The sequence below is a fragment of the Panthera leo genome, chromosome A1, assembly GCF_018350215.1.
Source record: "Panthera leo isolate Ple1 chromosome A1, P.leo_Ple1_pat1.1, whole genome shotgun sequence".
Lineage (NCBI taxonomy): Eukaryota > Metazoa > Chordata > Mammalia > Carnivora > Felidae > Panthera > Panthera leo.
In genome coordinates, this window is record NC_056679.1 from 178,996,749 (window position 1) to 179,016,806 (window position 20,058).

At 41.8% G+C, this 20,058-nt stretch overlaps 1 protein-coding gene across 2 annotated transcripts in view; it reads right to left on the reverse strand.

Annotated features, from left to right (window-relative positions):
* DOCK2 (dedicator of cytokinesis 2) overlaps nt 1-20,058 on the reverse strand; it is a 413,468-nt gene that overhangs the window by 288,659 nt on the left and 104,751 nt on the right. For both annotated transcript variants that reach the window (XM_042947072.1, XM_042947066.1), the window contains exons 23-25: nt 17,010-17,118; nt 5,475-5,545; nt 3,581-3,687 (exon numbers count right to left, since the gene is read on the reverse strand). In XM_042947072.1, the coding sequence (XP_042803006.1) occupies nt 3,581-3,687; nt 5,475-5,545; nt 17,010-17,118 (287 nt within the window). The remainder of the gene's footprint in view (nt 1-3,580; nt 3,688-5,474; nt 5,546-17,009; nt 17,119-20,058) is intronic.

A 20,058-nucleotide genomic window follows, 5' to 3' on the forward strand; every position in this document is an offset into this window, starting at 1 on the left:
GTGTAACTATGTTGAGGTCTACAGCAAGACAAACAATAAAACGAGAAAGCACAAACATCTCACTCTGACCTGTATTTCTTGTAGCATACATAGCACAGGCCTTTCGCAAAAATAAAGGGAAATGAAATTAAGATTGGAAAAAAAAAACATTCAAAATCAGAATAGGAAGCATACATAGGCCAAGGCCTTTTTATTGAATAAGTTCTGTGTTTCTCAGAGGTTGAGGATATACATGTAGCTTCCAGGGAAGGAAGGAAGCTTGGCTTCCATGCAACTGTCACATTTGAAGGGACCCTCTTATTGCAAGGAATTGGGAAGTCAGAACAGAAGCTAGGAAAATGGAAGGGGCAGCAGGAATAATAACCACAACACCCATAATAACAGCTATCACTTAGTATAGGACACTGTGCTGTGATAGGTACTTTAAATGCATTATTCACTTCATTAGCCACATGGTAGCCTTCTAACATAGACATGGTTATTATTTTTCCATTTCACAGATGAGCTTACTAAGGATCTGAGAGGTTAAGTAAATTGCCCATAATCACACAGCTAATAAGAAAATGAACTAGGAATTCAACCCAGGCCTAGTGATATACAAGAACGGTGTCCTTAACCAGTAAACCTTGTCTCTCCCCCCTCTCCATAGGATCCTCCTGAAGATAGGCCAATAGGATAGTCTGCCAACATTTCAGAAAGTGCTTAAAAGCCTTCTGGCCCCTCTGCTTGATGTCAATACACATGTTTAAGGCTGTGAGTACAAGCTAATGTCACCGACAATACTCCAGGCAATTTGCACATCTGGCAGTTAAATGAGTGCAGGCTCAAAGCAAATCACATCCCTGAGGCACAGGACACTTCACAGGGAGAACAACAGGAGGGATTTCATTTCAGCTCAAACTTGGCCAAGGAACCAAACTCACTTTATTTAAGGGTATAAAGGAGATACCCAAGAGACAATGAGACCCAGCAAGCACGTATGAATTCAGATTGTATTAATTTGGAACCTGAGCACTTAAGAAGAGGCATAAGCTGATGTTTCCCTTTGGGGTTATTTTGGGAAGAGGGTTCACTTAGCAAATCAATAGTGGGAGAGGAGTTACCTTTAAGCTGTGCATACTGCTTTCACATGTGAACCAGTGATGGATAGACTAATTACACATTGCCTCCCCTTTGAAAGATGTCTCCAAAGAGTTCTCTGTCCACCTATTTCTGGTCTCTGTAAGTGTTTAAAGGGAAGAACTTTGCATTTCTTTTCCAACTGTGTACAACGCTGGGGCTGGCCTTCTGTCTGTTAATATTAAACAGAGGGTTTTTACCGAATCTGAAACTCAGAGATACAGCAGGACTGGTGGGTAACAACTGTCCAGCCTGTGATTATGCTGACTCTTGGGGGCCACCACCAGCCCGGGAGATGTGACTCCAGTATAGGAGTTACTCCAACTTCCACCAGCCTGGAGTCGACACCACATGCCCAATCCAGGACGGTGCTGGCACTCCATCTGGCCTTGATGCTAAGCTGGGCCCCTGCAATGACGGCAGCTCTGAACAATGAGGGGAAGCCAAGTAGCCCCACTCTCTGCTGCCTGTGCAGTGCAGCACCATATGTACCTGAAGTCGTCCTGGTCCCTAGGGTGGGACTCAATTCATCTCTACAGTCTCCACAGTGACACCTCCCGAAATCCAGGAAGAAACTGCCAGGGCAGAAAGGGGCAGGCATATTTCAAGGCTTTCAGAGTGAGGGCAACTCAGTCTGATGTGGAAGTCAGAACATGAAAACCACAGAATGTCCACTTAAAAAACCCAGTGCACAACAGATGCAAGAAGACTTACCAGGATTAGTTTCTAATCACCTTGCCACAAAACACCTTGTACAAACAAACCATGTATTTGTTGCATTCATCTGTAGTCACACATCTGTCTGAATGGTCAGGAAACCACAGACACAAATATAAAATCACAAGAACACTTTTCTTCCCATGCCCTTCTCCTACCCTTAACTCCAGGGACAGGAATTCAGAGAGCAATTTTGGATGCACTATGTTAACCAGGCATTGGGGGAAAAGAATATTTACAGTGAAGTGGCTGCTGAATATTTCTGTGATTACTAGGCAATTTACGTAAGTATTCAAGCCCAGCTCTCTGAATAAATTTCAGCTGGGTGAGGACAGATTCTCTGCCTTCTAAGACCTCTTGCTTCTTGCACAGTTTGCTTCTCATTTTATCACTGACACCAGTGTGGACACAGAGGAATTAAAAATTGGGAAGTGTTGGCCTTAGCATACAGAAAACAGTGCTGACCCTCAAAAATCATTTTTTTCTCATCCTCACAGATAGGATTGATATCAGAAATGTCAAATGATGCTGGAGATGAGGTGAATGACGAACTGACTTCTAATCCTGCCTGGCCATATCCAGAGGTGTGGCCCTCTAGGTCACTGACCTTAAAAAACAGGGCACCCCAAGGCTCTTAGCAGTGGGGCACTGGTCAGAGGACTGGTGGTTACCAGAGATCAGTTTGGGGTGAGCAGAAGCTCCTGCCCAAAACTAGTGCCATTCCCTGCTCTTGAGAAAGGCAAGTGAAGAAAGGCAAAGTACAGGACAGTTGGATATTATACTATTATTTGAGTAATAATAATAATAAAAGATCAGGGAAGAACGTATAGTATAAATGTGTCTGATCGCTTATACATGGAGTATCCCCGGAAGCAAACACAAGAAACTGGAACCACTGGGGCGCCTGGGTGGCTCAGTCAGTTGAGCGTCTGACTTCTGCTCAGGTCCTGATCTCACGGTCTGTGAGTTCGAGCCCCACGTCGGGCTTTGTGCTGACAGCTCAGAGCCTGGAGCCTGCTTCGGATTCTGTGTCTCCCTCTCTCTCTTCCCCTCCCCTGCTCATGCTCTGTCTCTCTCTGTCTCAAAAATAAATAAAAAAAACATTTAAAAAAAAAAAAAAGAAACTGGAACCACTGGTTGCCTTTGGAGAAGAGATCAGAGAGATTATGAAGAGGGTCTGGAGGAACTCTTTTCATGTGGTACCTTTTCATACCTTTGCATTTTGATCCATGTAAACACATTAGCTATTCAAAGGTAATTTACATTTTGCAAAACTAAAACAAAAACCCCTCTACTTTCTACTCCATCAGAATCTGAGATGGGTCACAGGAATCCGCATTGGCTCTCTAGTTTATTCTTACACTCTGGAAACTTTGAAAACTTCTCTGTTACAGGTTCTTTCTACCAAAAAAGAAACTTTACCTACTTCCTCTCAAGTTGAAGACATTCATACAAGTATAAACCGTGTAGGGGAAAATCTCATGGCAGAATGACCTAAAGATATGACTCCAAATTTACCACCTCATTAAACTCTCTCAGGAGGAGCAAACAATGCAACCTAAGCTTTCCTAAAATCAATTTAGATTCTGATGGCTAAGTTGTCAGCTACTTCCTACTTTTTGCATTTATTCAGACTGAGGGAGTTGTTAGAGAAGAAACCTTTGAGTCACTGGGTAGGTTTCTCTGGCCTGTTGAGCATGTGGTTTATGGCACCACTCACCCAGCCAGGATGCTTTGCACTCACCTTGCTTTTTAAAGAGGTTGCTCTGGACTATCTCATTCATAGACTGGACTTTCTGCTTTTGGAGTTTCACAGGGGGGATGCAGGTGTAGAACTCATATAGGAGTTGGCTGAGGACAGGAAAAATAGGAATGCAGAAGACAAGTTAGATCAAGTTAGATGTTTCCCACATCTTGGCACTTACAATCTACTCCCAGACTGCCAGCTCTGTGGAGGCAGAAACGACATACATCTTGCTTCCTTGGCCCCACAGATCCTGGCAAAGCATCAGATGCATAGTAAGCTTTTATGTCATTGGTGTTAGTGTTGACTACTAATAGCATCCAAAGAGATGCGAAAACCTGAAAATGATACCAGTAACCCTGAGCCCTTATGTGTATCAGACACGTGCTTTGCACTTTACATCCATTATTCTAGTTAAACCTCATGACTCTCTGAGATAGATACAATACTTATGCCAATTTACAAGTGGAAAAACTAAGGTTCAGAAAGGTTAACTAACTTTCCTAAGATTGTGTAGCTGGGGGGAGGGGGGCATTGAAAAACAAGGATTTAAAACCAGGTTCTGATTTTGTTACCATAACATTTTATTTACTAATGTTTTATAGTTAGTAATGCTTTATAAGTCTTAAGATCAGAAGGGTCCTTATTTTTTAAAAAAAGCTATGAAAAGTTGTGAGTTAGAACTAGTTTAGGACATGAAAAAGAAGGTAGTTCTTCCCAGATAGAGTGAACACAAAGACGCCGCTGAAACAGAATTATAGCCCCTGTCAGCTTTCCAAAATCATCTCATTGTGCTCATTCATTCTTTCAAGTACTTGTTAAGCATCTATTTAATGTGTGACAGACAGTGTGCAGAACAGTGGGGATACAGTAGGAACAAACTTGGTCCCAGTCGGCATGGAGCTTACATTCTGATGGAGGTCGACATTACAACACAGAAGCAAACAAATCAAGACAAAGGGATACGTGCAATGAAGAAAATAAATAGGAGTTGCATCACAGAGTAATGGGGTAGGGGGTGGGGGAGAAATTTAATTTATTTACAATATTCAGAAGTAGCTTCTCTGAGAAGATAACATTTCATTTGAGACCAGAAGGATGAGAAGAAGCCAGCAGACATCTTGATACAAAGAAAAAAAGGACATTAGTGAGAAAACCAATGAGATCCAAATAAAGCCTGGGATGCAGTGAATAGAATTACAATGATGGTAATTCCTCAGTGTTGATGGATATGCCATAGTCACGTAAAATTTGAACTTCTTAAGAGAAGTTCGGTGAAGGGCATGCTATCTTTGCAACTCTTTCCTAAACCTGAAAGTATTTCAATAAAAAAAGTTTTTAAAATCATCTATATGTTATCTCGGAACTTAGGTGAATTTAGGAAAAAGAGGAAAGGACATACTGGTTCAGATGCCTCTATCTAACATCATGATCACCCTAAACTAATGTGTTCATCTCATGAGACAAGTGGGGTAAAGAAGGAGAAAGCAAATGGGAGCCTATCTCTATTATTCCTGTAAGGTTGCTCCCCATTTGTAACTATCCGGCATAGAGGGCATAGACTGGGACCACCAAATAACCTTCAAGTCCAAATGAAATTAAGACATTTACAGCAACTATCAGTTCTTTAATCTATATGTTTGCATGCTGCATCATTTGTGTCACCAAAGAAGGAAGTTTATTTTATGTTGGTGTTCACCAAAGTCTGGCAAAATAAAACCAGAATGTCAAAATCCCACAGTGGAGGCCCTATACCAAATTCCCACCATGTGTCCTCCCCACCCCAGCTCCAAATGCCCATCTAGAACCCCCCCCCCCATAAAAGCACTCCTCCATTCCCGCTGAACCCCTGGCTTGCCATCAGAGCCTAGGAAAGCACATGGTGAGCTCTCACCTGAGTAACTTCGCATCAAAGACTGTTTCCACATCATGGAGGACAGATGGGATGTATTTCAAAGCTGCCACCTAGGTGGAAAGTGAAATAAACATAAGGGATGCCCACATCCAACAACTCCACATGGTGAGGAGGGTACTTCACACGTGAGAGGGATCAAGAGAGAATGACCCTGAATCCTGGGCACTCCTACAGAGAGATACAAGACACTGTATGTAGACTGAAACATTAGCATGCACTTCTTTGATTACAAAAGTAAGGCACAAGTTCTTCTATCTTCAAGGAGGAAGTAATGTATACAATGATCACAGACTTTGAAGTTAGACACCTGCTGTCAAATCCTGGTTCTACTCCTAGAAACCATGTGGTTTTTGACAAAACGTAACCTCTCTGATGTCTCAATGTCCTTATCTGTAAAATAGGGAAAACAGTGCCTATTTTGCAGGATTGGAAAAATTAAAAATAATATACATGAGGCATCCAACAGAGAGCCAGCATACTTATTTTGGAGCGCATTAAGTGGTAACTTCTATTATTATTGGAAGATAGTGTGTTTGAATTGTATTGTTGGTGGCAAGGACAGCTTGGACTAAGTTATTCATATTTTCTCACCGTGGCCAATTTGTGAACAATGGTGGGAATGTTTTGGTCCACTAGCTGGGTTAGCATACTAGCTGTGCACTGCTTGTTGCCTGTTTCTTTCCTCGGTGCAAGTTAACTGATGCCGCCAGAGTATGAGACACACCCCCAGTTCCCCACATAGCAGCATCCTTTGCTAAGCAGCAGAGTAGACTGCAGTTTCTACAGAAGGAGTTTTAAGTCACATGGCTGGAAAACAACACTGAAGAATCTAGTGGAAGGATGCATTTTAAACTTTTCTTTTTATTTTTCTTTATATTCTAACTGTACTATAGCTAACATGTATCTATCACCCTCTAATGATCAGACCAAAATAAAAATACTGAAAATTCCTTTCTTAAAGAAAATCTTACTTCTAACCATATATAGCTGAGTTTCTTAGTTAACATAAATAATAATTATGACTATTCATTCTCGGAGAACTTTGGGGCAGGCACTGAACACCTGACAGACTATCTTCTTAAACCTTATGTCAGACCTACAGGAGAAATACTATTTTCATAGATAAGGAACCTCTTGTGCACCAAGATTAAAGAGCCAAAAGTCACAAAGTTAGCAAGTAGGAGAGCCACGATTCAAACTCAGGCAGGCTGCGTGGATAGCCACCCCTCAGAAGCCTTAAGCTACGTGCCCACCTCACTCAAACAGCAATTGTCTCTCTCTATGCCTTCATCCTTTCATTTGTTCTCATTGTTTATGATTTTCAAAAGTCAGCAATATAAGTGCAATGTACAAAAACATCACACAGGATAAAGTAAAGTATTAAGGTGAAGAGTGTCAGTGAAGTCTCACATCTCCATCTCAGCCCAAATCCTTATTCCCCAGAGGGGCCACCGTCAACACTGTGGTGAGTTTCCTTCTTGACTGTTTTCTATGCAAGAATGTGCACAGGTGCACGCACACGTGTGTGTGTGTGTGTGTGTGTGTGTGTGTGTGTGTGCTTGATTTATACAGTCCTGCACCTTGTTTTTTGCAGTGAACCATCTAGCACTGATATCTTTGCATGCTGTCACATAGACTGCACACCCTTCATATCCAACCACTAGTTAGCAATGCCCTTATGGGCACATGGTACCTTCTCTAACCCCTTCCTTGATGGAGTTCACACTAGTTTCAGTTTTTCTTTATTATAAAATATGTAGTAAGAAAACAGTTAGCATATACAATTGTGTACCTGTGAGAATCCCTGCAGGAGGGATTGCTCAAAGATGAATTAGTGCATCAAAATGTATATATATATAAATAAATATAAAATATATTTATAATACATTGTATGTATTTATATATTATAAATATATTCTATATAAATACATATAATATATTATAAATATATTCTATATTTATTCATATATTATATAAATTATATTATTTATATGTTTGTATATTATATATTTATTTATATATTATAAATATATCATATATATTTTTATATATAGGAAATATTGTCATATTACATTAGAAAGAAGTGATAACTAATTTCCTTTTACTCCTTTCCCTATGCTAACACTGGTATACAAATGTTTTTAGTTTTGTCAATGGATGTATAATTTGCAACTAATTTACAAATCTTTGGTTTCTAGTGCATTGGGCACCTTTTGTATATTTATTGAACATCTGTCTTTACTAACTTGCTTGTTCATATCCTCTCCTCATTTCCCTTTGGGTGATTTATTTTCTTATTGGTTCGTGAAATTCTTTATGTATCACTAAAATTAGCCATTTTGCAGTAAAAAAAAAATTGGAAGAATTTCCTTTTGCTTGTCCTATTTGCTGCTTGTCTTTCAGCTTTGTTTATCAGAGCTTTCATTGCACAGAAGAACTTTAATCTGTATGTTGTCAGATTTGTCAGACTTTTTCTTTATAGTTATTTGATCTTGTGTCTAGGAATTCATTTTTTATTCTTTCAAATCAAGATGACAAGAGATAACAAGATTCTAAAGCTGATGCTCTATTGGGACACTCTTGTTCCACAGGATGGTGTTGGGTATTCTGTGAGGGGAAAAAGGACTTGCAATAAAATAATTTGGGGGAAACTTTGGTTTAGGCAAAAATAAACCAGTGAACTTTCTTTTTTGCTTTAATTGCAGAACTTTTCAGAATTGCGATATGCTAAGACACACTATAACATCCCTCCAGGCAGTTACAGTGTCTAGCACATTCCAACCTCGTTGGTCAAGGCCATTTTTATCAGGAAACCCCAAGCAGATGTGGCAAAAACAGATGGCTGAAGGGCTGGGAGAGCAAAAGAAAGAAGTGAAATGGAATGAGTCTGGGCCAGTGGGAAGTAATGAAGTTTGTGGAACCCACATTCTCTCTAAAGAATAAGTTGTTCTGGTTCACCTCTTTTAACACCATGCTAGCCAAATCAAACACATGGGCAGGCTGCGCTCCCCCCACCATGGGCAGCTTGTTTACAATGTCTAAATTCTAAAGAGATGCCCTGTGCTGAGGCGCATGCTCTGATAAAGGCTGGTTCAAGCACTCCTAGCAAACTGTCCTTCCATTCACTCTTAGGCTAAAGAACACAGAGTTCTGGGCCTGCAGGGGCCTGGACAGGAACCCCAGCACTCCACCTAGCCCCTGCATGCAACAAGGCCCACTTCTTCATGCCCTGAGCCTCAGCATCTTCATGTGGGGTAAAAGGGAAATGACGTGAAATAACGTATATCATGTACCTATTGCAATTTCCAGCACACAGTAGGCACCCAAAAGTGTATGTGCTGAATTTCACCTTATTTCATCCCTCAAACCCCTGCCCTCATTCCCCAGCACCTGGACAAAGTATAATATGTACTCATCATAATTAAGACCAAAGTGAGAGGACAGAAACAGAAATAGAACCCTCAGCAAGTTGAGAAAGCCAAGACCTCAGTGCCGGCAGCAAGTTATCGGCTTTCAAGGGCTGCATATTGTTCCAGGGCTTTGAAGTGATGCTGTAGAATTGCAGTCACCAGAAGTTTACACTGACACACATAAACACTTCAGCTATTAGGAAGGAGAAGTTGGACAGGGCTGGAACAAGGACTGTTTCAGAAGGAGCCAATCTTCCCAGCTTCTCAGCTCTGGGCTGGCAATAAAGTAAAACAAACTAAGTAGCTGTCGCCCTGAGACTCAGAGGGTGTTATCAACTCAACTGGAGAGTATCAAACTTCCATCTGGTCCAGGCGGCCTCACAGAGAAGCAGCAGGCCTGTGGTTTCCTTTTCCAAGGAGGGCAGCTCATCTCTGACCCAGGAAGTTTGCAGCACTGGCCGCAGGGCTCCTGTCCGTAGTTCTCCCTTTCACATGGCTCTTACACACATGAATGGAGTAATAGCAGGTGGGTGCAGCAGGGGCAACCACCAAGCTCCCCCAGAAGGCAGAACAGCTCAGCCATAAGATCCTCTGGAGACCTCCATTTGTTGCATGTTTCTAAAGCCTGGAAACCAGAAACAGCTTGGCATTCTAGACCCACTGGCCTCTTGGGAACTATGTTACTTTGTTGGCATAATTTGCACTCCCATTAATACTACTATTATACATAAAATAATATTGCCGTGTTGTTACTTTTATTCCATAGTATATATTCCTGTATTGCATATAATATTTAAGAAAAACATATACAGACAAGTTTATGTGAATGTATATAAATGTATATAACAGTCTTAAAATAACAACCATTACTAGAAACTTTAAATGCGTTAAATACTTTACATGCATGATCTCATTGCACTTTACAACTACTCTAGGAATAGTACTGTCATCCCATTTTACCAGTGAGTAAACTATGGCAGAGAGAGGTTAAATAATTTGCCAGAAGCCACACAGCTACCATGCAGCATAGAAAGAATATGTACCTGATTCTGTCCAGCTGACCAGTGTGTTTTGCTACCACTCACCCTGCTGTAAGGAAAGGCTTCCATGTTAGAAGATGAGGAGGTTTTGATGGGGGAGAGAAGGATGATTTGGGAAAGGAAGCAGAGAACCTTCCCCTTTTTATAAGGATAATTTTTGAAAAGAAGTTACAGTTTTCCTGACATCTCCTCAGTGAAGAGTCTTCCTCACCACATATATCAGGGGTTGTAAGAACAGAGACCAGGAAAACATTTGCCAACTTAATAATTAGCTTACCATGTGGCACCAAGTGGTCTTCTAGATTAATCACGAACTCTGGACCCCTCTCAAAGGCTATCAAAGGCTAGTATCAGCCTCAAGAAGACAGCCAGGTCCAAACCAAACAGTAGTGGTTTCACTGACCCAGAGAGAAGTCATGGGAGGTCACTTGAGATGATTATTATCCAGATGGACTTCTCTAGAATTGATAATTCTGGGCTGCTAGGAAATAGCAAGTATTTAAAAATAACAACAAAAATCAAAACCAAAGAGCTACACTCCCTCAAAATCAATGTGGATTTTCTTTTTGAGTGTTTCCTCCAAATGGAGGAAGATTGAACTGCACCAATGCCAGTAGACAGAATTTTAGCCAAAAAGAGCACACCTTGCACTGATGCAAGATCATACGAGAGCACTGGACCTCTTCCTCACTCAAGAACACAGACAGTATTTCCAACCCACCAATATTCAGTCCTTTAATTTTTGCCAAGCAATGGATGGTTAAGGTCCGTGGAAACTGGACAATGTCACAGAAATTCACCACAGCATGACCACAAGAAGACAGCTTCCCTAGAGATGCAGAGCTGTCCCTAAGGAAAGTACATGCAGCTCTCTCAGGACAGTCAGCCTCCTCACCAATATTTCAGGGAAAGAGAAGGAAATAGGGACCAACACATTCCAGAATACATGAGTCTCCATGCTTTCCATAATGCAACATTATGCTGGCCCCCAAAGCTTGGTGGGAACAGGGGAGTTCAGTGTTTACAAATGGCTGGCTGAAGAGTGAGATTGTCTGAGTCAAGTCCCTGTGGACCACTTTTATCTGTGTGGCCTTGGGGAAGTTAACTCTGTGTTCTAGTTTCCTCACCAGGAGAATGGAGGAATAAAGTTACCTAACTTAGAAGCCGATGTGAAGATTAAATATTAGTTATCCATATTACTACAACAGCCTCACTGGAACAAAATTTCATCCTCCCCACCACTGAATCCATTGTCCTCAAATATTACGCGTAAGTATGGGATATACAATTGGGAAGGGACAAGTTAAATAATAAGTCTTGTTTCTCCTACTTTGGGAATTTAGCCTACAGCTGTAGGCCACTTCACAAGAATGGACCACTTTCTTCCCTTAGTTCAGGCATTTGAACATTTTACACTAATAAACAATGAAAAGAGAGGAAAGAAAAATGTATTCTTAATTAGCTTGCCTTCGTGTCTGTGGACCAAACATCTATCCATCTTTACTATTGTTTACTGTCGCTTACTGCTTATCTACTTGGCATTTTGCAGGAAGACTTGGGTCTTTCATGAAACTATGCTTTGTTCGGTGGTGATTAGGAACTCAAACTCTGAACTTACACAGTCTGGATTCAAATCCCAGACCTGCCCCTTTTTAGTTGTGGTTAAGTTATTCAACCTCACTAAGACTCCATTTCCTCATCTGTAAAGTAGAGATAAGAAGAGTATTTGCCTACTAAGGTTGTTGCTATAAAAATCAAATGAGCTAACAATATATGTAAAGCTCTCAGCTTAGTATGTGATACATAATAAATGTGAAAATACAAAACAGTGGAAGCTTGTATTCACTCTTTCATTCATTTAGCCAAAAGAATATTCGAGTACCTACTAAGTGGCAGCTGCTGGTTCAGATACTGGGGATACAAAAGACAGAGCTACCCTGCCCTTTGGACACTCTAGTGGCATTATTAGTATGCAGGACAATCATAGTTGCCACGGGAGAGTACCATTCAATATGAGCTGTTCATTTATTTTCACTTGCACCATCAAATTGGAGCATTATGATGAATCCTGGACCTGAAGGAGAATGGAACAAATGGGTCTACATAATGTCAACAAATGCCCTTTCCTCATAGTTAAGCTATATCCAATTCACTAGTGTCTGATTTTGATCCTCTCCACCTACCATCAGTTTTATCAACAGTGCTCACAAGGCTGGCACACATAGGGACTTGTAAGCTTATGGCCTGTTACTGAAAACACATGGAGCAGTGCCTGGGTGGCTCAGTCAGTTAAGCACCCGACTTTGGCTCAAGTCATGATCTCGTGGTCCAGGGGTTCGAGCCCTGCGTTGGGCTCTTCTTGTAACAGCTCAGAGCCTGGAGCCTGCTTCAGATTATGTGCCTCCCTCTCTCTCTCTCTCTGCACCTCCCCTGCTCATGCTCTGTTTCTCTCTGTCTCTCTCAAAAATAAATATAAAAAAAAAAAGAAAATACATGGAAACTCCCATCCTAATCCATGCCTTGTGGTAGAGAAAACATTAACTTTGGAATCAAGAGACGTGGGAAGATTCAAATCCTAGCTCCACCACTGTGGCTAGGTATAATTTGGGATGAATTATTTAACTTTATGAGCCTCCTGTGGACACCAAAGACAGTGATTCCTTGCAGATCTCTGGCAGGATGAAAAACACTGTGTGTGAAGAGCCCAGCTTCATGCCTGGCACATGGTAGGTACTCCATCAAAGGAAGGTATTTTTAATGATCTTCTACCTTCTTTGAATGGCTGGTTTTAAATTCTCCATAGTTTAGGGTTAGCTGCTGCCATGCCAACTCTGAACAATAAGGAAAACTACAGGAAGCAATTCACAAAAGCCAGATGAGTCTTAGAAATGAGAAATAACTTGATTAGGTCCCAGAACCCACAATGAACAAAGCTGAGATTGAACCAGACCTGCTCTATGCTAAATTAAAGCGGACTTGAATGACAGCTTCCACCATAAGCCGCTATTTGTCTGGAAGTGTAAAGTTGGAACCAGGAATGGTACTCCTTGGCATTCTCACTCTACCCTCTCACTCAAAATTTATGGAAGCCACTACTAATCGATCACAGAACTCTTTCCCACCATACCCCATGCAGGCTTGGAATCAGGACTCCAGCCATCCTTGTACTATTTGTCATTTCTTTCTTTCCTATAGAGTCAGTTCATGTGGGTTTATTCTACCTGAAATTTATATCTATGTTTCTTGATCTAGCTGAATAACCAAATGTCCTAAAACTGTTCAGCTTCATATGACAAGGTGAGGAATATAAATGTCCCCTTCCACTCCAGGAAAATGCTCCAAAATCTTCTGTTTTATGGTGAGGTATAAATGGCTAAAAACAATCCATTTAAATTGAAATGTGTAATAGGCTCTATATTTCTTGCTTTATATATATTACTTTATTTAATCCTCTTAACGTTTCCTCTAAATTAGACATTAGGCCTTCCATTTTATAAAAGAATAAACAGAGGCCCGAAATTCCACCCAGGTCTCTCTGGCATGAAATCCAAAACTCTTTCTCCTGTGGCAAATGTCAAAGTCCAAGAAGATTCTTTATATGGAGTTTGTTAACATTAAGTAAACTTGACCCCTCTCCCCTCATTAGCCCACACTTCCCATCCTAAAACAGCATTAAATCTTCAAAGGTTACTGCCTTCCATATTTATATATGGCTACATACTTCTTTGATAACTTTTCAATAGCCATAGAAATATGTTAGAAATTGTCATTGATTTTATGTAAATCCTGGAAGCTATATTTGACCCTTAGAGCAAATTAAAAAAGAGATGAAGCCCCTTTTGATGGCTCTGGGGTGGAAACCCATGAGGAGAAACCAGCATAACCTGGCCCAAATCCTGGGGGAAATAAGGCATTTCTTTTTTTTAGTGTTTTTAGTGTTTATTTATTTATTTTGAGGGAGAGAAAGATAAAGAGCATGTGTGCACTTGTTGGGGAGAGGCAGAGAGAGAGGAGCTGTTAATGCAGAGCCCTATGCAGGGCTCAATCTCACAAACCATGAGATGAGATCTGAGCCAAAATCAAGAGTTGGACACTTAATAGACTGAGCCACCTAGGTGCCCCAAATAAGGCATTTCTAACATAACTTCCCAGACAGTAAGAACTTAGATAAAAAGACTTATGCCCAGACCATAATAATCACATTAGTTCCTTGCATTTGCATAGGATTTTATAATCTGCTCTTTCATAGCTGGTGTTTTTTGATCCTCACACAGTGAGGTCTTACAGATGAGGAAACAGACAGTGAGAGGTTAAATGACCAGCATAAAATCATACAGCTGAGCAGGAACACTCTTGTTGACCCACGTCTCCTCAGTGCCATAGATACTTGCTGGTTCCTCTTTGCTTTGTAGCTTCCTTTCTTTCTCCTCCTTTCTTTCTGCCTCCTCTTTGTTCCTTCCCCCAAGATACACGTAGTTCATCACTGGAAAATAGGTGCTGACATTAGGAGTGGCTCCATGATAGCTGACTCCCTGTGTCTTTCTCAAGGCCAGTGGTCTATTTCCTGGCACCTCTACTTTCTGGGGCATCTGCTCCTTTCTCTCCCCAAACAACTGGCTTCCTTCATTTGTCCATCACTTCTGCTTCCTCATACTTTAGCTTCCTTACAGCTATGTCCACCCTGACTCGATGCTATAGCCTCTCTTATTGCAACCAGTCAAACCCAGCCCTCAGGAAACATCCTTAACACTGTGTGGCCTCCCACTGGGAGCTCGGCTGCTTCTAATATGTTATAGGCGGGGTGACAGGCTCCAGTTCTTATCACATTTCTTTATGCTGCCCCCTGCTCTTGTTATCCTCTTTTTTGTAAAATGACGGAGGTTTGAAAAATCATGAGGGAAGGGGCGCCTGGGTGGCTCAGTCGGTTGGGCGTCCGACTTCAACTCAGGTCACGATCTCATGATCTATGAGTTCGAGCCCCGCGTCGGGCTCTGGGCTGATGGCTCAGAGCCTGGAGCCTGCTTCCGATTCTGTGTCTCCCTCTCTCTCTGCCCCTCCCCCATTCATGCTCTGTCTCTCTCTGTCTCAAAAAATAAATAAACATTAAAAATTAAAAAAAAAAAAATCATGAGGGAAGACTTAAAAAAAAAAAACAGCAAAAGGGAAGGGAAGGTAAAAACTCTAAGACTCATCTCCAGTCATATCCTCAGTAGGTGCTAAAGGTATAGCGTAAAGAACAGTGTAATGGAGCAGCTCAGAGCATGGTCTTCAGAGCCAGGCAGGAGGAGATCTGAACACCAGCCATACCCCTGACTACCATGGAGCCTGAGGAAGTGGTATCGACTCTGAGCTTCAGTTTCCACATCTATGACATAGAGATTTTCACACTTATCCCAGGAGTCATTCATTCAACAGGTATTTATTAAGCACCAACTATGTACTAGGACTGTTCAGGTACTAAGGATACACTGGTGAACTAGACTAGACAAAGCCTCCCACTATACACACACGCACATGCGTGTGCATGCGTGCACACACACACACACACACACACAGTTCCCTAACATCTGTTCAATCAAAATATGTCATTAGCAGAGTGATTCCTGAACTTTGGTTGACACCAGTGAGCTATTTAAACTCCCATTTGCCCTGGTCACACTCCATACTGATGAAATTAGATTGTCTGGTGGTGGTAACTAGGCATCAGAATTTATTAAAGATCCCCAAGACTCCTGGGTGGCTCAGTCAGTTAAGCATCTGACTCTTGGTTTCAGCTCAGGTCATGATATCTAACTGTTTCATGAGTTCAAGCCCCATGTCAGGCTCTGTACTGTCAGCATGGAGCTTGTTTGGGATTCTCTCTCCCCCTCTCTCTCTCTGCCCCTCCTCCATTCAAGCAATCTCTTTCAAATAAATAAATAAATAAATAAATAAATAAATAAACAAATAAACAAATATTAAAAAATAATTTAAAGATCTCCAAGACATTCGAATGTGCAAAGTTTGGAATCTGTGCATTAGCAGTGGATACTCCCTAGACAGATGTTTGCCTCTGACTCCTCACCTGCATTCTAGCTGGACACTAGTACCTCATTCGTTCTAGCCAGAGGCTGGGTGATCCCAGTCAGAGTCATAGCAGATATTTATATTAGCAACCAAAAGGATAACTCTGATTAAAAGTAGGAGAAGAAGTCATCTATGTTAACTCACTGGTTCAGACAAATGTGTTTGCTTCTTATTCATATGACATGAGGCAGCCCCTCCTGAGCACTTATGCGTCAATTTTGTGAAAGTTATGAAGTCTCCATGAAACAGCCTCTTCATTCAGCTTCTCTGCTGCTAAACTCTTTCTCAAACTTAGGGGTAGGTCTCAAGGTTTCTCAAAGATTTACAGAGTTTGGGGGCACCTGGTTGGCTCAGTCGGTTAAGCATCCAACTTCAGCTCAGGTCATGATCTCATGGCTCTTGGGTTCAAGCCCCGTGTTGGGCTCTGTGTTGTCAGCTCAGAGCCTAGAGCCAGCTTCAGATTCTGTCTCTGTCTCTCTCCATCCCTCCCTATACACTGCCTGTCTCTCTCTCTCTCTCTCTCAAAAATAAAAAAAAACATTAAAAAAAAAAAAAGATTGACAGAGTTTGTAGAACCATCAGTTGGAGGACCTCTCTCTCCAAAGTGTCTCCTATTTATTGAGGAGACTCTAACCCACAAAGGGGATCTGAGCTTATGGAGCTGAGAATCAAAAGTAGAGGAATTTCAGAGACTGCCACCTGTCCCCATTACAAATGGATCAAGGTCAACCTATTACCTTCCAGGTAGCAAAAGCTTCAGAATTATTAAAAAAAAAAAAAGAGGCACTGTTACTTTCACAGCAACAAACAATAAATACACTTTCTCCTGCCCTGAGGAGCCCTTTGGTGTCCATGATCCTTGTGCCATGTGGCCAGCCCAGGCCTTCAGTTAATGCAGGGCTACACGCTCAAGCAAAAGTAGACATTATCTCAGCATGCTGTTATTTACCAGATGACCAAGGGAAAAGAGATTTTTTTTTTTTGTAGTGTAAACCAACCTGCAAAAGGATGGTTGTTTTATACTGACTTTTCATCAGGTTGTTGATGGATTCAAAGAGCCGTCTCATGGATTCTTCAAACTCCATCTGTTCTTTGCCTTCATAAAGCCTGAAAGAAGACACATCTGGGTCATTTCTCAAGCCTGCAGGCAATACCTGTGAAAGTGTATGCCAGCCACAAACTTCATTTGAAATTAAGAGACAGGGGTGGGAGACAGGGACTTCAGTGTGAGGGTGCTGAGTCAGCAGGCTTTGCATGCATAATTCACTCCTGGGAAAACCTCTGTCCACACCCAGAACAGATACCCTCCCCCTGACTCCCATCTGTTTTTTAAACCCTGAAAAACTTCAAGGGAATGAAACTCATCCAAGCTGAGGGGACATTAATAATTTCACCCTCTGCAAGAATCAGAAGGGAGACTGTGGTCCCCAGAGTAATCCCCAAATTGTCTGGGAAGCATCAAGGAGAAATATTTTCAAGTATACCGCCCTTCCACTTAGCCATTGCCTGGTTGTCAGATAAATACACATGTGACTGTTCCATGTCAGGGGCCACTGTTTCTCTGGCCCTCTAATTTCAGGATTGTGCGTGTCACTAGTGGAAGCCTCTTGTTCCTCTGATTACAAAGGCCCTACATTGTTATCGTAAAAATGCAAACATAATAGAACTGCATTGCTTATAAAGTGAGATCCTACCTCAAGATTAGGGATTGTTAACATTTGGACGGTTATTCTTGCAGAGATTTTCAAGGCCCACATGAATATACACATGTAACTTTTCATAGAAACCATCCCTTCATATAAAATCAGTCTCCAGGCTCCTGCAGCTTATGGCCCTCTTGGTCTAGCCCTGGAGTGTTGTTTAGCCCAAGGCCTCTCCGACAAAGCTTTATCGCCAACCGTGAAAAATCTGCAGCCTGATCTGTGGCGTCCTGCATGAAATACAGAGGAGAGTGCTCTTGTCTCCAGTTCAGATAAAGAGCATCTCCTGTCACTGCCCTACACAGACACCAGTCGCTGTGGCTGTGGGAAAGGTGCTTTCCTTAGATAAAGTGCTGACACACTTAATGGGTTTGTTTGCTCCATCAACCACAGGAAGGGTGGTCCATCAAGTGCTGTCTCCGCTAAATTCTCACCCATCCCTTTACCTCTTTTCTTTCTGCTTATCTTCTACTTTTTTTCCTCTGTTTTTAAGCATGTGTCTGCTTCTCTGCTTGTGAGTATTATTTACTTTCTGTCTCTCTGGGTCACTATGTTTATCTCTGCTTTTCTGTCTGACTCTATCTCTCTCGCGCGCGCCCTCTCTCTCTCTCTCTCTCTCTCTCTCTCTCGCTGTGTGTGTGTGTGTGTGTGTGTGTGTGTGTGTGTGTGTTAGTCACTCTCTGCCTCTCTTCTTTTTTTTTCCTAACTAACAGCTCCCTAAAGCCCTCCTGAAGTAAGAAGTTTAAGGGAAATCCAGTACTGAATGTTCCAATCAATTATAAGGACCTGGAAATTGCTACTGACTTTCTGGGTATCTAGTTCAAGGTCATAGAGCCAAGGCCGTGAGAGGAGCCAGGAGTCCTGAAGCAGCTCTCTCCCTCTCCCTCCTCTTCTTTAAACTACTAACTCCTGAATCTTCTTGTCCTACTAGCACAGAGATGTCTGCCATAGAGTATATGTTTTAGATTCAGTCAGCTCTGGGTTTACAATCTCCACCTTGCCCTGTACTAAAGACCTTTATCAATAACAGCAAACATTACAGTGCACTACTCTGCCCCAGACACTGGCTGCATACATATTAAATCATTTACCCTCCTAACCATACCATGACGTGGGCCCTATCATTATCCCCATTTTACAGATCAATGAAACTCAAGCAATATGCCGAAGGACTCCATGCCTGGGAGTGTTAGAGTCAGAGTTCACACTTGGCCATCCGGCTCTTGGGCCCACTATCTCAACCAGTTTGGACAACAGTTTGCTCTATGCTTGACTGCCCCTCTTCATTCCCTCAAGCCCTGGTTTCTCATCTACAAGACGTAGGCCGTAACAGCACTGTGTCCAAAGACTGTGAGGAGACCAGCTCACGTGTGAAGTGCTAGGATATGCCTTGTGCCAGCGAATGTTAGCTGTTGTCTTGTTGTTAATTTTAGGAGTATTACTATCATTCCTGCTTCAGAGATAAGGACACAGAAAACTCTCAAGAGATTGAAACTTGCCCAAATCCCATCAAAGTACAAACTATGGGACCAGATCTGGTAGAGAGGAAGGCAGGATCCTAATTCAAGTGGTGGTTTTACTTTTTGTCCAAAGCTAAGCTAATGAATGGTCCATCCCCCAAGGCTTTTGCCTGGAAATCTGTTTCTCTTTCCACTAGCCAGACCTGCCTTAAAATGTCTAATAAACAATCTCACAATCCATATTATGGTCTATAGTGTTTCTGACCTACATTTAACACTCAGACATGACTCCCCATGGCAGAGTTGTCATTATTTATATACAGATGGACTTTCTCTGTAAGGCATACTTATTAGCCTATTTGCATGGGGCTGGAGACAGTTGGGTTTCGTACCAGGTCATCTTCTTGGGAACCACCTGTGAGCCTATAAGAGTGGCCTCCAGCAGCTTTTTCTACTGGTTGACCCTGCCCACCCCCACCTTCTATAACTGAATGGTCTCTCGGTAGTGCTCTCTCTGGAATTTGTTTTGTTTTATTTTTAACACAGAAACATAAAAATGGGCTTTGTAGGGAATCATCCTAATGGCAGTACTCCAGGGGGATGTTCCTGAACTCTTGATGAAGAGATCCCTAAGGCTGTCCTGGTTCCCAAACTCTCTATTGTTTTTTTTATTTGTTTTGTTTTGTTTTAACTCTTTTTGGATTGTCTGAGCTGCACAAATATCCTTCTAATAAATTCCTTTTTTTTCTTAGACTAGCTCTGGTTGGATTTGTTGCAACCCTGTCTGGTCAGAACTCTGCAGGATGAGACTGGTTTCTCGCTGCTGCCGTCTGGAATTCTGAAACAAGAGCTGAGGGGAAGGCCAGTGGGCCCCTAGTCCGTGCTTC